Genomic DNA, 17,823 nt, shown 5'->3' with positions numbered 1-17,823 from the left:
ATTACAAAAGGGCACATTTTAACGTTATAACTGAATCAGTAGAATTCATAAATACTTTATTAAAAGTATTTTAGGAAATACAAAACATGAAATACTTTATTAAAAGTATTTTAGGAAATACAAAACATGAATATAAAGTGAAGCCTTGTTTCTTCTAGAACTAAAAAAAACCTACAAATCTTTGTTTAGGAATCAATTGACCAAGCTGCATGATCCAGGTGTAACTGAACATAACTGAATTATGTTCACTTCTATTGAAAATTTTTATTCATTGAATTTTAATTCCCAAGTGATTAACATACATGTATCTTTTTGTCATCTCATAATTGATGATCAAGGTATGAATTGGTGAACAAAGGATTTGTTTTGTTGTGAGTTATGCATCAAATTAGACTTGAAATAAGCTTGTTTTTTTAACTAAAAAAAACACTTGCTATCATTAAGCACTGTTATCACAAGTAGAATGTGCACTTTTGTAGATTTCATTACATTAAAAGAATAGGAAAAAAGGAGGTCCCTGTATACTGTTTTTTTAACACCAGAAAACTGGTGTACACTGAATTAGAATACAGGGAATACCCCACTTTTCTTGACTTGAGCCTTACCTGTTGAATTTTGTACAAATTCAATATAGAAAACCATATCAAGGAATAAAATAAAATAATTTGCCTACCTACCTACCCATATCCTAACAACCTCAGTCGGGAGAGGGGAAACAAAGATAATTTTAATGTTGGCCTAATCTTTTGTCTCTCTTATTATAAATAATGTGATTTAAAAAAGTAGAAAGAAACAGACACATATGCTTTGGTTTGAAGGAACAAATCACTGTGGCATCATTTATGATACATGATTAAATTAAGAAAACTGTATCCTCTACTGAGAGAAGTGGTTTTCATAAAATATTTACTCTGGGATTTATTGATCTGTTCTTGAGCTTCCACCAGCATGGCTATCTGTAGTCGTAAGTTATTGAGCTCTTCTTCCATGACTGATAACTTCTGTGTCTGTTCAGGATCTTGTCGTGTAGACACTGATGATATCATGGTAGAACTCATAGGGGATAAGCTGGGTCGAGATATAAACAAATCAGCATCTAACTCATCAAGAGCTGCATCATTTTCAAAGTGCTTCCTTTTCTGTGCTCTGGAAATAAAAGGAATATATCAATACAATGAAAGTTTAACAATTTAAATCTTAACTCACCATTTACTAATATTAAAGATCACTCAAAATCATAGAATATATTTGTCATATTAGTATATCATTTGACATTGGAAACAGTTTCATGTATCTAAAAACCAGGTCTAAAAGAAATATCTAAAAAAATCTATATTTTTCGATCTATCTTAAGATAAACATAAACATATTTAATACAAACCAACTTCGAGGTATGGGAGCTTTTCATTTAATCAAGATCCTTTCACTGTTGAGCAGGTTAACATGGCTATTCTTTTTTAATTTGTGAGGTTTACACAATGCAACCCTCTAACCTTATTGCAGGAAACCACATCATTCTATCACATCTAGTTCCACAGCATTGTATTTGATGCTGCTTTATGACCATTTTTTAAAATTTGAGCTCATATATTTAATTTTCATACAATTACAAGAGAGACAATGATAAAAGAACTCAGTATTTTTACAAAGTATAAGTAAGCTTAAAGCTGGCATATATGTGTCCCATATTTTTTTCTAATATGATAATATCAGCTGTTGATCTTTTTTTAACAACATCTACAAAATTGATGCATAACAATATCCCATGCTCATCATTTGTGTCTTTCTATGTCAAATATATCCTCCATTCAACTTAATCATATTGTAAGTAACTGTAGTTAACCGGTTACCCTTGACTTACAATAACCTACCTAATCCTGACACAGTTGTCACCTAACTCTTCCTCCACCCAGACAACATCATCATCTGTAGATGTTCCCAGACTTGTGGTTGATATAACAGAATCATCACTATCACTGTCATACATGTATTTAGGATATCTAGACTGTAACAAGTGATTCTGAAAAGAAAGTTGTATAGCCACTTTAAAAATCATAGCATTTTTACCTAGAATAGAAAATGTTGTCCTTCCAGTAGAGAGAAACAAGAAAGTTCATGATGATTTTTGCATACAACATTTAGGTTTAAAGTGGCTTATTTCCCAATTAAAAGTGACTGCATATGAGTATATAAACACACAAACAAAAAGATTCAATTTTATATAGTTGTTGTAACAGCATTGACTGAGCATATTGATGCCCTTCATATGTAAATGAGCTTCAGTCAACATTTATATCCCAATAAACTCCAAAAAGGTAATTTCAATTGTTAAAAAAGTAATTCTTTTGGCCTGTAGATATGAATTTTTCAGACCAAACAGCATTTTTACAAGCCTGGGCTGAAAGGACTGAGGTTGATCATGAGTGTGAAGACTGTAGTGTCAGGACAACCATGTTTAAAACCTATCACAGGGATCTCCATGGATGAAAATTGAACGATGGAGGAACTTTCACCATTACAAACCGTGTCTACGTTGTACAGTGTAGTGCGATCGGAAGTATTTTATTACACCATACAAGGAATGGTGTACATGCTAATTCATTGCTTATTTAAATTATATTTATTTGAATTTTCATTATAGAATTAGAAGTATCAATATTTTCATTTATTGCCGTTTTTAACCATTCAAATGCCAAGTCTTCATGGTCCCCCCTTAGTCGAGAATGACCAAAAGCTGTCATGAAGGTCCCCATGTAGATTTCTTGTATATTTGGTTATTGTTATGGGGGTTAAAAATCATATGATGTGGAGCTAATTTTTCATGGACACTGTCAAATTCAGAACCCATTACCGGTATGGCTGATTTGCAGCAACAACAAAACAATTCGTATGGGTTATGTAAAAGGTTAAAGAGATTTGTAAAGCAAACGTTGACAAATGAAAAGGTTTTTAATGACTTTATCTGGCAAATTGATGCTGTGCAACATATATCTTTCGAGTCTGAATAGAAACCGGAAACGCGGATGTATCAATTTGATTGTAATATACGAAATGAATTCGGAATTAAGATACGATATTTCTTTACAGGAAATATTTAAAGTTTTTACTTTTAAACTTTTAAAGTAATTCTAAATTATCGTTACAGCAGTACTCGAGTTATTTGCGATGAAATAATATTTACTGTTTTGCGTCTTATTTTGTACTTCTTAAAAAAGGGGGATGCTGATTGCGTAAGTCAAAACAAAGCACATGTTCGACTTGTTAAACTGTTTTCTTTGTAACTGGATTATTAATTTATTTATTTAATCTAAATTATCATAATCATTTGCTAAAACTTAGTTGATTATTTCGACAAATGAATCGTCTATCCTCAGATAGTATTCTCGTGTCTGGTTTGTTGATCTACCTGTACAAGCTCAGGTACAAGTGATTAGCGATCTTAATCCGTATATTCCTCAGGCGTTAGAACTGTATTGGATTTTAACATAAAAAGCCTAAGGGTTATGCAATTACATGCATTTGATTATACTTGATAAAAAAAAAATGGCGTCGGGCTACAAAAAAAGATGAAGTTTTGAACGATGGCGGAAGACATTTAACGATGGCGCAAGACATTTTAACGATGGCGCGAGTCATTTGACGATGGCGCATGACATTTGAACGATGGCGGGGCGCCATCGTTAAACAGGCCATGGAGATCCCTGTATCAAACATATTTTCTAAGTTATTTCTTACCTGTATTCTAACCCTTTTAACAGGTTTCATTGATACATATGATCCTATGATTCTTATCAAACTTTTGTGTCGTACATCTGATTGTATTTTATTTACTCTGTTGATTGTACGCTGACGAAAGGAAACAACATGATTCCAATTGTAGGTGATAGCTTGACGAGTTTGATAAAACCTCACTCTTCTCCTAGCATTTAATTCTTCTAATAAAGCTCTCTGTAACATAAAACATGTACCAAAAGTTGGAATATTTTAACTTTAACTTACAATTTTTGTATCATTTTTACATGTTCAAAAATAATATAGTGAAATATGGAAAACTAAGTATTACTTTTGCATGTCATGGCAGTTTATATAATTTTTCTGTAAAGATTTAACACATTTATTTGTTTTCTCACAAACATACAAGATTGTTGATACATGTACAACTACAATTCGATACAACCAATCTATTTTAGTAGTGTTTGAGTGTCTGCCTAAGTGTCAGTTTTATACAACTTTTAGAATGTTTTGCTGAGTTGACTAAAAAGGAGTCTCTCAACATTCCCCATGATCTTTCAAATTTACTTATGTTATTTGAAAATTTATTGACCATGACACCATGACATCATTGCATCATCAATGTATAGATCTCTTTAGTCAATGATTTCATGTAAACAAACACATACATGTATAACTGTATAATTAATGCATATATATATATTACAAGCACATTATTTGGTACAATATACACCTGTGCATCATTTATCAAATGAAATACATGTAATGAAATAATTACCACATCTTCTGGATCAATTCCAATGTAATCTAAAATAACTCTCACAACTACCACTAAATCATCAATGATGTCCATACTTTACACTGTAAAGATTATATTGTTTAAATCTGCATGCCTCGAATTACTGTCATACTGAAATAAAAGACAAAAAGTCAATTTCATAACAAAAGTCAGAACATAGACTCCTTTCACAAAAAAAGGATCATAAGTGATACTGAAATGTGTATGACTTGTGAGTTCTTTCACAAAAAAAGGATCATAAGCGATACTGAAATGTGTATGACTTGTGAGTACTTTTACACTTAACATTTTTTTATGAAAAGAGCCGCTGTATCATTGGTATTACAAATGTGCTATGATCAACATAAAATTTTAAATCAGTTTTTTATAAATGTTTTATAAGAATAATTTGTATGATTTGAGGATTTCAACAGTTTAAAATTAAACGTATAAAATGAGTTTATTGGACTATCTGAATTTTGATAGTTAAAATGTTTCAAATTTTCACCATCGAACCTTTGTTTTCTTTCTTGTGGAATATATTTGACTAATGTTCCCATTTTGATTCACTTTATGATTATTCAAATCTAATAAAATGAATTTTATTAGTTTTTTGTGTTTTTTTTAACAAGGAATTACTTGGGTTAAATTTTTATACTTCACAGAAAGAAAAAAAATAGCGTTTCATAACAAGATCTCATAATTACATGTATTTGGACTAATTATGAAAGACTGTCCCTGATATGGCAAAAAAATAATAATATGTGAATTTCCTAATACATCTTTGAAAGAAATAGGGTAGGTAGGTACAGATTTTTTTTGTTTTATCTTTTTTCAACATTGAGTCTATGGGAGGAATATTCAGACTTTAACAGTGCTTAAATTGAAAAATGACAATGAAAATGTTAAGGGTAGGCTATTTTATAGCTTAAAAAATAGGAAGAGTAGGATATAAATACAACTTATCACTATTTGTCCACTATTACTGCACATCAGAAAGGTTCTCGTAAATTTGACATTATATAAATCTTATGAAGCCACAATGGAAAGTGATTGTTGTATGACATCAATAGTGCAAGCATGACAGATTCTCTGGTCACCCAGGAATAGCGGCACAATAAAATACCTTATCGCTATATGTGCCATTACTGGACATCACAAAGGTTCCAATAAAATTTTCAAGTCATAATACAAAATATCTGACACCACAGGATGAAAAGATTCTCAGGACAGCTGCATGACTGCCATAAGGCTGAGTGTCAGAGCTGGGACAGAATTCAGAAATGGCGGCAAACCTCAGTAAAGGTGTATCATGTATAGTGTTCCTACTATATAAACAATTAAAGTATTGGTTGGTATACATAGAAGGACTATGGTAAACGGACAGAAAGTCACAAATAATATGTTGACAATTGTTTGAATATATAAGAGAAATATCTTGAAACATTTACTTTTTAATACATATATTCATATTAAAGTTTAGGAAATGTGTCATTATACTTGAAAAATTAAGATTTATTTAATTCAATCATGCAAAAGAAAGATTTCTTGGCACCATGAAGCCATTTAAGTGCCAAACCACTTTGACATTTTGTTTTTTTAACAATTATTTGATTTACTTTGATATTTTTTTGATAAATTTTGTTTACAAAGTTAGATTTTATACAATAGTTCAAGAGAAATACAAAAATATTTTTTTGGAAATAAGTGTTTTATATTCAAAGAAAATAGTCAGAAAAAATGAATTGTGACTTTTTGTCCTGTGACTTTCTGTCCTACATTCTACATAGAATTGGCTTATGACTTGTTATATGCATCTTTATTTCATTTATATGTTGTTTAATATTATAATTGTCTGTATAATTTTGGATCACGCCTCTATTGTGCTCTTTCCAATAAAATATTGAATTGAATTAAAAAGATGACCACAACAGTTAAAAAGAGTATGTGCCAACTGGCAGTATTGCTGAAATGACTGTGGTCGAACTGGCAGTATTACTGGAATGACTGTGGTCGAACTGGCAGTATTGCCGAAATGACTTTGGTCGAACTGGCAGTATGGACGAAATAACTGAGGACCATGGGACGAAACATCTTGCATGGAAGTCTCTGTCTATCCCATGCTAAAGGCATGGGCTAGACAGAGACTAGAAGTAGAGGAACATTTACTATATTTTGCGTGTACATCGTTTATGTAAAATGTGATGAATATTACGTACAGCAGATTAAAACCAGGGTAATTTCAGTAAAAATGTAGGTTATTGTGTCGCCGCCATTCATTCGAAATTCACTTCCTGTCAAACGTTTGTCCAATCGAAATTGATTTTACATTCATTCGCCAATCAGATTACAGCTATTAAACGTGGGAATTTCAACATTAAAAAAAGATACACAAAAAGGACAGTGCAAGAATATTTTGAAAAATGCAAGAAAATCGAAGATGTATGTGTCAATTGGTCAATTTTAAACCACATTTTTATGCATAGAATTTCACTGTGAAATTGGTCTATATTTATACACATGTGACGTGTTATATTCTGCTATGTGAAGCAATCCTGTCACAAAGTGATGTCAGCTTCATCAGCAGAAATTATCCCTCAAGTGAAGAAGGAACTAATCAATGATTACTGGGTTATCTAGAACTCTAGACACTCCCAAAAAGCTAATACGTATGTTCCTCTACACAAGAGCTTGGGGGTTCTAGCAATTGATCCTCCGTGCTTTCTCATTGAAATAAAAATAAAAACTTATTTTACAACAAGTTTCCGAACGAAGAAAGCAAAACTGCTTTGAAAAGTTTCCAATCTTTAATTAAACAGATTTTAAATTAATCCGAGCACAGGGGCTTGTTTAGTGGGTCAGACGAGGTTTTACTGTCAATGGCGATCGCTATCCTATATAAAAAACCAGGATAGTGATCGACATTGACAGTAAAACCTCGTCTGACCCACTAAACAAGCCCCTGTGGTCTGAGCGGGTCAAATCTTAATGGGTGTTCACAACATGCGTTTGTCTCATTAAACAATTACCACAACTTTATACGGCAGTTACGTTTTTATGCAAACAATGTGTAAAAATACAATACTTTATTATCAATACACAATAAATATACAACAAGTTTATTCACACAGGAATACACGAATAAATAATAACAAATAAACAATCAATGTTAATGTGTTTGAATTGCCGATAGCGCTCTATTTAACAAGGGTAACTACGATCTATAAATAGGGCAAAGTATATATTTTTTAGAACTTGATGCAGAGATCAGTAAAAAAGTGTGTAAAATGTATGCTGTTTATCTTTTATAGATACAAGTGAAATTTTAAAACTATCAATCTTCTTATTCTTCAACGTGTACATGAAACAGCTTCTCTCTTCAAAACTAGATAAACAATTGCTGAGCAGAAGTTGACATCAACAATGGGAAAAGAAAGTACAGGAAATAATATAACGTAACGTCGTGTAAATTGTACGTTCACAACATACATTTAGGTCAACAGTTATATTGGTAATATATAACACGAATACAAAATGTGTATAATGAACAATCCAGATCATAATAAACAAACAAACAATTTTAAGTGTTGTAAAACTATTGACACAAACAGTGAAATTTACAAACATCATTTTCTCCTAGAACTATCATGTCAGACTATTATTGAATTGAACCAACTAGAAGAACACACAAGTTGTTGCTAAATGCCAAGACTAGCAAGAGGCCTTTAAGATCGGCCCTCAAAATTAAGTAAGCAGCATGTGATCTCATTTCTGTTGTTTATATACCAAAGATTTTGTGAACTACAACGATTATTCAGACAGGTTGTGATATAAAGATTATCCAATAATTTTCACTGTGACTAACAGAAGTCCAGTTTAAATACCAGACAAATAGCAATAATGTGTTTTGCTTGTTAGTTTACATTTTTTTAGCTCTATATGACTAGGGACCCCATAAGTAAAAATAGGCCAGAATTTGTATTGGGTTATACTTGTTCAGATGAAAATGAGGTAATACAAGCTAGGCAACAGTAATCCTCTATATACAGCCACATTATCAAATCTTAACACAGGAATTTGTTCCTGTTAAAAATTGTATGTTTTCTTGCAATAAGAAACGTTTGAATTTAATTCTCTTTCAATAAAAGAAACTTTAATATTTTAGACAAAGTCTTCCTCTTTGTAAGTTACAACAAATTTGAAATTGATTGATGTGTATGAAATTGACAGATTTTTTTTATATTTGTAGATAAATCCTTGTCTGCAGATGCATTGACTTCCCTGAAGACTATGGCAAGTGATTCCAAAAAGAGAAGTTTCATAGTAAAGGTGAGGCTTGAATTTCATTTTTTTTCATTGCCTGTCAATGTCATTTGTGTCAAAAAATGAATATTAAAAGATAAATTTGCCTAATGCATGTAGTTTAGTTAAGACAATAAATCAATTGCTATTTCTTGTAACATAATAATATTTTGTATCCTTTATTTAATAATCATGCTTTAGGTTGTTATTTATTTTTCAGGATGGAACATTTTTAGGAGGACTTGTTGTTGTATTATCTAATCCAGATGTAAAAATTGTCACAACAGCTCTAGAGGTACATGTATATATATGTATTAACATATACATGTATCAAGTTCAATTAAAAGGAGATTTGTTTAAGATCAAGGCAACTAAGTGCAGACATCACATAGTGAAATAAGAATTTGGCTGCATATATATAGGGACAGTGGCATGCCACCCGTCTAACTACATGTTTGTAGTGATTGGCAACTGCTTTTCATGGCAATTTAAATCATACACACGGAAACATTTTGTTTAATCCACTATGGCATTCAGTGCCTCCCACTTAAAAATCCACTGTGTTAGTCCTGGTTATAAGAGTTAGATTAGATATTGTGGTTGTGGAAATGTGTAACACTTTATGATACAAATAGTTGTATTTTTTAACTACATAGTTTTTTCACTAATGAAAAGATACATTTAATGTTCTAAAAACAAGAGGAAAGAAATGAATTTGGAAAATGCTTGCTCTTGATCGTGCGTTGAATGCTTTTATCTGTTATTATAACTTATTTATTAATTTCATATACTTGGTATTAATTATTGGATACTTTTTTTCTTGTATTTTGTGGGACTAATTTTCTGTAGGATTGTATGCACACTTTGACAGAACCATGAACTTAAATATCAATGGATTTTCATTTTTTTTCTCAATTCTCCTAAATGGGTGTCTATAAAAATAACTGAATCCACAGTATTACATATAAAACATTATGATTATTCCATAACAATGATTTTCATTGTACTATCTACTTGTTATTGCAGACATTAATCCTTCTGGCTGAAGTGCCAGAATACAGACCAACACTATCTTCATTTATTGGTTTGAATGAACAAGTAGAGATCCTACTAAACAGGTTAGTTATGAAGGTTAACACGTGGATCACTGTTTACATATTACTCAGAAGAAATTATTCTGAGTATTCTTTATTTATTACAGGACACTCATATATTTTTCAATGTTTCTAGGCACATTTGAAATTTATTGTTCAGTAATGTTCAGGAGAAGGTGTCAGACTGGATCCAATTGAATTTAAAAATAGATTATGTTGATTCATGTTATTTTTGTGTCCCATTTATGGGCATTATGTTTTTTGGTCTGTGCGTCCATCCTTTTGTCCGTCTGTTTGTCCGTCCATCCTGCTTCAGGTTAAAGTTTTTGGTTGATGAAGTTGAAGTCCAATCAACTTGAAATTTAGTAAACATGTTCCCATGATCATTCTAATTTCAATGCCAAATTAGAGATTTTATCCCATTTTCGCTGTCCACTGAACATAGAAAATGATAGTGCGGATGGGGCTTCCATGTTCTTGGGACACATTCTTGTTAAGATATAAATCTCAGGTTTCAAGGAAGTTCTGTTGTTTTCAGGATTTGGGAAATTCAAGGTAATTATTATGCCTTGACTTATGATAAATCAAAGGAATTGTCCATCTATATCATTTATAGCTCTTATGTATAACTAATCCATTGAATTTCAAATTTATATGCAATCTTAAATTTTTATAATAAATGTTTGTACTTAAAACACTTTTGTTATATCCTCATCAATTATTTTGTAGAGAAGATGAAAACATTGCTAACCTGGCTGAAAAATTGTCTGATTTATTAACACAAAAACCAGAGAAACATGCACCATTAAAAGATTCATTTAATACATCAGGAACAAGGTCAAGGTAAGAATATAAGTCTTCTATCATGGACGGTTCATTATACATTATACACTACGACGGTAGTTGATATATAGCTCTAAGTCAATTTTTAAGGTTTTTTTTAAGGTGAGTTTACATGTCTATCAAACATGGTTTGACTGACCATGAACTTATTTCATGGATCTGTAATGAAGGTTAATATTTTTTGTGAGGTCCATATCTCAGATACTATTAGCAAATGGTAAACACAATTTGGTGTATGGAATGATTTTAAGGTGAAAATATCCATTTAGTGAGGTTCGACTAATACTTTCACTGACCTCATTTTTATGGTTCATTGGTCAAAGGTTATTTTTCGTTGTTAGGTCCTTTTCTCAGATACAATAAGCAAAACTAGGGGTCGAAATTAGCGCTGGTCCGGTGGTCCGAGACCAGTAGAATTTGCGTCGGACCAGTAGATTTTGTCACGTTGTGGTCCAACGGACCAGTAGAAATTTGTCGATAAAATTTTGGTTTCTTTACAAAACAATTTACCTGCAAAATCAATTACTTGGTACTGGGGGGTACTAAGTATTGCAATTGATCAATTTCATTACTATTTCGGATGAGCGTCCTTCACAACAACAAAAATGTGGAAATTTTTGGAAAAAGATAAATCGCTGGACAAAAAAATACAATAAGTGACATTTGAAGGGAAGATCTGAATTAAGTTCATGAAATTGACAAAAGGAAACGTAAATATAAAAAATCCTTGGAAAAAGATCGTGATTGGTTAAATTATATAGTTGATCACAATGTAATCAATTGCATATCATGTGAAACACTTGTAGTGACAGACTTAGATTAGAAATGTGTTTTTGTACCGAGATCTTCAAATTTTAAGTTAGATTCTGTACTTTCTAATGAACAATCAGAACAGCACTATAAAATACGAGAATAAAGATGAGGAAACAAAGAAAGGGAAAATCATGAAAATAAACGTAAACATCTCCTATTTATTAGTGTTTGTCAAATGAATTTCATTTGTGCAGGACCAGTAGATTTGGAGCCGCACCAGTAGATTTTTCAGTCCACTGGTCCGGCTGGCTAGTACACAAAAAAGCTTAAATTCGACCCCTGAGCAAAACGTCACTAAAAAATGTATATTTGGCAAATGTAATGCTTGTAAGGTTTACCTGTTTATCTTGCTAATTTCATCTGACCTTGTCCTCATTTTTATGGTTCATTATATAATAAGTCCACATATATTCTATGATATCAAAAATTATTGAACTGTCAGTCATGAACAAACCTGTAAGAACTAATATGTCAACATTAATGTATATATATATGTAGGACTCAAATCTATGGTGGGTTCCAAATCTATGGCAGATTCCTAATCTATGGCAAATGTGACGTCATGCCATCCCAAATCTATGGCAGATTTTTTATAATCCTAATCTATGGCAAGTTTTGTAATTTCCTAATCTATGGCGGATTTATGTTCACGGTTTCCAAATCTATTGCAAATGATGAGCAAATGGAAAATAATGCAGTACCTATACGACCAATGATTTGTCTAAAATAAGTGGTCATGTACGACATCGGAAGCATGCATGTCTTTAAACATTTGTGAAATAAACATTCAATAATGGTCAACCAAAAAAAACCAGACTTCAAGATTGAAATGATGTGCCCCGTAAAAATCTTTGCATGGTACCTGTTTAACCCATTCATTAAAGCAACTAGTCTAGTAAGTCCCTTAAGAAGGTATTTTTTTTTATAAAACAGAAATGACCAGTTTCAATTTTCAAGTAATATTTATTTCTTCGTTAATGCATCTTTTTTTATTATTGAATGACGATTTAAATCAAATTGATATCCGTTTTTCTATAACTCCTTTCTCTAATAACTCGATGAAAAAATCGGTCCCGTTGCTTATCGCGGGCTTTGGCCGGTACAGCACATTTCGTCCGCCTTCCGAATATTAGTAATAGGTCACATCTTCCTTGAGACTATCAAATTGTTGTCAAGGGAAATGCCTATATCTGGAATGGTGTTCAAATCTATGGGTTCCGCCAACGTTTGCGGGGGCGACGATGTAATATGGCGTTATTTAATTGTGACGCAATTCAAAGATCTGCCATAGATTTGAGGAAAACAAAAATCTACCATAGATTTGAGTTGTTTTGCATTTGTAACGTCACATTTGCCATAGATTAGGAATCTGCCATAGATTTGGAACCCGCCCTAGATTTGAGTCCTACATATATATATATATTATTTTTTTTCAGGCATGGAACAAGTAAGAACAAAAGTGTAAATGGTGGCAGAACAAAGCATATAATCTTACAGATACGAGGTCTTGTAGTCAAGGTAAATAGGGGTAAAAACTTGTTCAAGTGGTCAAGTTTAAATGGTGTTATATACCTTTATAAATTTAAGGAGTTTAGAGGTATACGTCAATGAGACAGCAACCAAATGATAATTATAACCCAAAAGGACATCTAGGTATTAGAAAAAGATTTAGGAGACAAGTTAACAGGAATGCTTGTGTTACGTAAAGTGGATTGACATATGAGAAGATTTGTACTCAAGGTTGTTTATTTATTTATTTCATTGTAATTTATAACAGTTAGACATGAGATAATGAGGAAACTTTGTCAAGGTTGCTTGTTACAATTCGGTGAATAAACAGGTCCCAATATGTTAGGGTCAATAGAAAATAATTAGCTGTAAAGCGACCTAGCTAAAAAGGGAGGCAGACAACCAAACTATCTGGTCCGTCTACATCTTTAAATGTATCACAGCAATCATTGTATATGTGATATATTGAAAATATTGGATATTGAAAAATAAAAATTAAGATGTTACCTTTTACCAAGAATTAAAGATCATTAAAAGAAGTCTCAATTTATATAATTTACAAAATATTTGTCTTTCAGAATGACAAAGATGTCGTGATGAGATTGTTATTGCATGTAAAAGGAGTTGTTAGTATAACCTTTGACCTCAATCAGAAGAGATGTATTATGAGAACAAAACAAGATGTCAAACCAGAGGTAAGAGTTTAAATGAAGTACAAACTGACATCCAAATATCATCATTTAGAAATCATATTTCTTTACCTTAAAAAAGAAGTTATTGAGAAGTATTTTTGGTCAACTATTATTATTTTGCATACTGCTGCATAAATATTTCAGGAGATTAAGAGGTTCTTCAGAAGTCATAATTAAATTAATTTGTATTCTTACGTTAGTTTTCTTTTCTTTGGTGTTCAATTGAAAGACACACTTATGTCCACTGATAGTAATGCAATATGCAGACAAGATGTAGCTTTTACTTACAATTTTATTCATTAAAAGGACATGTATTGAGAATATATAAGCTGCATTTTGAGAATGATGACTGAGTATGATGGATCAAAATGACATTAAAACTATTATACATTTTAAAATTTCTGCAAGAAGTTGAAATGATTAAGACATTTCTATTTTGTTTTTATACATCCCCCTTTTACACAAAGCATAACAAGGGAAGGTAGTATAGTATGAGATAAAATGGTAATTATTTCTGTTTTTAGACTTTAGCCCAAGCAGTAGCAAAGTCACAAACTATGACAGCTCAACAAGTGGTTAGAGATGAAAATGGAGAGGAGGTACTGTACTTAATTTTAAATATTCAATTCATATGAAAATTCATCAATTTTTTTTTTTTTTTTATTAAAACGAAACTATATTCTTCAGTATTGTACATTAAAATAAGTATTTTACACATTTTGCAACTACAACAGATCATTATTTTTTTTTGATAGAACTGGTTTAATTTTTATATTCAGTTTATACACACAAATTAAGGATCAATTTAAAGCTTCATGCTTCTTACTTTACAGGCTAAGAAGTTAAGCCCTACATTTTGAAAAATGTAATTTCTTTCCTGTTTGTATTTTCATAAAAGTATCTTCTAAATAATTTTAAAAAAAAATCGTATCTTTGTTTAGAGATTTCCCTTCATTAACTCCTTAAAACCCAATACTATTTCATTTTTCAGACTCTGTAAATGAAACTAAGAGCCATACATGCATCCATTTAAAAAATATTTCTCTCTTATGTTAAGTTTTTTTTAAATTTTGGACAAATCTTGGCTATTGTTTAGAAGCTAGGTTAAAATGTTTAATATCTACATATCAAGTTTTATCTACTTAAAATTCTAATATGATTTGCATATTATGGAATACATTGATATGATTGGTCTAGAAGACTTCCAGTAGTTGATCTTAATGTTGGTTATTTTTCGATAGATGACATTGACCGAACTTCTTTTGGTAACCAATGTAAACAACATGGCGGCAATAATAACGCCGACGTTAAAAATATATTTTCAGTGCACGTTAATCGTTAAATAAAAGTTTTTGCAGTTTATTTTTTAGCAGATAGCAAATATCATTGAATATATATTTTTGTGTAAATCAACAAATATATTCATGTGCCAGGCCTATTTAATGACATAAAAATACAATAGATAGAGGTAACGAGTGTGGAAAGGTATCAGTATTCCCTATCCCCAGTTTCTAAGAATTATAAGAATTAAACGCCTTTGTAAAGGAATTTATTGGTGTATATCTGGACCAAGTCACTCACAAACATATCATATGATTGTGAGTGAATTGGTCGAGTTTATACATCAATAAATTCCTTCAAAAAGGCCTTTAATCCTATATAAAAAAATAGTTGAAAAATCTGAAGATCCATCATGGAGTTATTGCCTCTGAAATGTAAATTTCTATTAATTTTTAAAGTTTTGATAGTCATTTTTAAAACTATAAAAGCTAATTTATAGCACAGATTAAATAATGTACAACAAAACTGGAGAAAAACCCAAAAACCTTTTTTGAAGTTATAACCCTAGAAATATCAATTTTGTCTGTTTTTTTATTTTTGGCAGTTATCTTTAAAATTATCAGAGTTGGGTAACAAATATTATCCTCATGAATGATCAGCATAAGTTTTTTTATACAAGTGACAGCTTGGGGTACTGGTATCAAAACAGTTATCACCCAAAGGGCAATCAACAACTATTTAATCACTCTAAGGTCTATTGTCCGACTTGAAGGGATTAAAAATTAAAGGTGAAATATTTTTTAAAGATCATAAGCGGTAATTGGATGAAAGTACAAAATTTAGGATATGGCTTTGCCATATAGAAACAAGAAAAATAACATCCTGAAAATAATTATAGCGTTGCAGAAATTATTATAGCGTCAAAGAAGAAAACATAGCGTCTCGGTACTGCAACGCTTAACCGCCTGAGGAGAACACTGATAACCATTTCTATCTTCCCTGAAAAGTTCTGAAAAATCTGTTGATCTGTTTGGATTCATTGGTCCTGAAAAATCAATCTATCATTTTGAACTTTTTGGCGGTCATCTCATAAAAGCTATGGGAGCTAGGTTTAAAGTGTGAATTGCAAAAATGATCACCATCACAAAAAAACTAAAAGGTTCAACTAAAGGTTCTCATTTACACTAGTAGACTTACTAGTATGTAGTGGTATGGGCTTTGCTCATTGTTGAAGGCGGTACGATGACCTATAGTTGTTAATGTCTGTGTCATTTTGGTCTCTTGTGGACAGTTGTCTCATTGGCAATCATACCATATCTTCTTTTTATGCCCCACCTACGATAGTAGAGGTTATGCCCCACCTACGATAGTAGAGGGGCATTATGTTTTCTGGTCTGTGCCTCCGTTCGTCTGTGCGTTCGTTCGTCCGTCTGTGCGTCCGTCCATTGGCTTCAGGTTAAAGTTTTTGGTCAAGGTAGTTTTTGAAGAAGTTGAAGTCCAATCAACTTGAAACTTAGTACACATTTTCCCCATGATATGATCTTTCTAATTTTAATGCCAAATTATAGTTTTGACCCCAATTTCATGGTCCACTGAACATAGAAAATGATAGTGAGACGTTCAGGTTAAAGTTTTTGGTCAAGGTAGTTTTTGATGAAGTTAAAGTTACATCAACTTGAAACTTAGTACACATGTTCCCTATGATATGATTTTTCTAATTTTGATTCCAAATTAAAGTTTTGACCCCAATTTCACGGTCCACTGAACATAGAAAATGATAGTGCGAGTGGGGCATCCATGTACTATGGACACATTCTTTGTTTATATTTGCATTTATACATCATGTAAGCAATTTGTTTTTGAAAAATGTCATCTCTTAGTACAGATATCTTTGCATTTCCAAACTTGGTATGAAAAGCCCAGAGGTATTCTTATATGTAATTTTTTTTAATTTTTTTTTCTAGCAAGTATTTTGTTCCTATAAGATTTTACAGTATTTATCTTCATATCCTTTGTCAGCATCTTGTTACTTATAATGTTGCTTTGATCAGATTATGTTTATAATATTTTGTTATTTTTTTAGTGTATGTATCTTTTGTTTTTTTTACAGAAACTTATAGCATTTGGTTCCAACATGAGAGATGTGGACAAGGAGAATACAACCTTGCCAGATTATCTACCAGAGGAGGTAGACAGTCCAAAAGCTCATACTAAACCTCTCGCAAGAAATAAAGGTGATAACAAAAGGGAAGGTGGCTGGCTAAGTTCTGCTGCTACTTTCATAACAAATTCTTTTTACTGGTGAATTGTGTATAAGTTGAACAATCTCAACAGGGCAGCAGCATAAGAACAATGAGGAGGAAATGGAAGTTTTGAGTGATTTTATATCTAGAGTAGGTGCAAGAATTGCAAGTGTGTGTTATTTCAAAGATGGTAGATGTGTTTTTATATAGAGTTATGGCTGTCATTATCAAAAACTGATTTATAAAAAAACTGATTTGATCATAAATATACATTTTTTACAGAAGTTTACTGTAAACCATGTTTATTTTAACAAGATAATAATAAGAATGAAAGGTGAAAGTACAATGTATTACTAATTTACAAATGATTAATTTGACTGCTGTTTCTTTTTGCTGTTTTAGTGTTACTTTCTTCATGTTCTTAGTCTTAACTTCTTTTCTTTTTTCTGTTTCTTTATTATTATTGTAGTTTTGATGAATTATTTGAAAATTTTGTTTTAATTGTACATAATGAATAAATTTACTTTTTACGTTGA

At 31.4% G+C, this 17,823-nt stretch overlaps 2 protein-coding genes across 2 annotated transcripts in view; one reads left to right on the top strand and one right to left on the bottom strand.

Annotated features, from left to right (window-relative positions):
• The window catches only part of LOC139517870 (mitochondrial fission regulator 2-like), an 18,014-nt gene extending 11,193 nt beyond the window's left edge, over positions 1 to 6,821 (bottom strand). The window contains exons 1-5 of the mRNA XM_071309355.1: positions 6,730 to 6,821; positions 4,511 to 4,642; positions 3,736 to 3,948; positions 1,872 to 2,020; positions 911 to 1,146 (exon numbers count right to left, since the gene is read on the bottom strand). Coding sequence (XP_071165456.1) covers positions 911 to 1,146; positions 1,872 to 2,020; positions 3,736 to 3,948; positions 4,511 to 4,585 — 673 coding nt within the window. The 5' untranslated portion in view covers positions 4,586 to 4,642; positions 6,730 to 6,821. The remainder of the gene's footprint in view (positions 1 to 910; positions 1,147 to 1,871; positions 2,021 to 3,735; positions 3,949 to 4,510; positions 4,643 to 6,729) is intronic.
• LOC139517886 (armadillo repeat-containing protein 1-like) lies at positions 6,818 to 17,823 on the top strand. Its single transcript, XM_071309378.1, has 9 exons — positions 6,818 to 6,952; positions 8,760 to 8,839; positions 9,033 to 9,107; positions 9,839 to 9,930; positions 10,636 to 10,749; positions 12,999 to 13,080; positions 13,650 to 13,766; positions 14,288 to 14,362; positions 17,155 to 17,823. Exons 1-9 carry the CDS (start codon positions 6,934 to 6,936, stop codon positions 17,347 to 17,349), a joined length of 849 nt encoding a protein of 282 aa, XP_071165479.1. The 5' UTR covers positions 6,818 to 6,933; the 3' UTR covers positions 17,350 to 17,823.

This window comes from Mytilus edulis, chromosome 1 (genome assembly GCF_963676685.1).
Source record: "Mytilus edulis chromosome 1, xbMytEdul2.2, whole genome shotgun sequence".
NCBI classification, from domain to species: Eukaryota; Metazoa; Mollusca; class Bivalvia; order Mytilida; family Mytilidae; genus Mytilus; species Mytilus edulis.
Note: the sequence above shows the minus strand (reverse complement) of the source record. Positions and strands in the feature narration are given on the sequence as shown.

Excerpts from the sequence above, each read along its gene's own strand:
- LOC139517886 (XM_071309378.1), top strand. Across the intron at positions 13,081-13,649 it reads TACGAGGTCTTGTAGTCAAG|AATGACAAAGATGTCGTGAT; the intron begins GTAAATAGGGGT and ends TTTGTCTTTCAG. Across the intron at positions 14,363-17,154 it reads GAGATGAAAATGGAGAGGAG|AAACTTATAGCATTTGGTTC; the intron begins GTACTGTACTTA and ends TTTTTTTTACAG.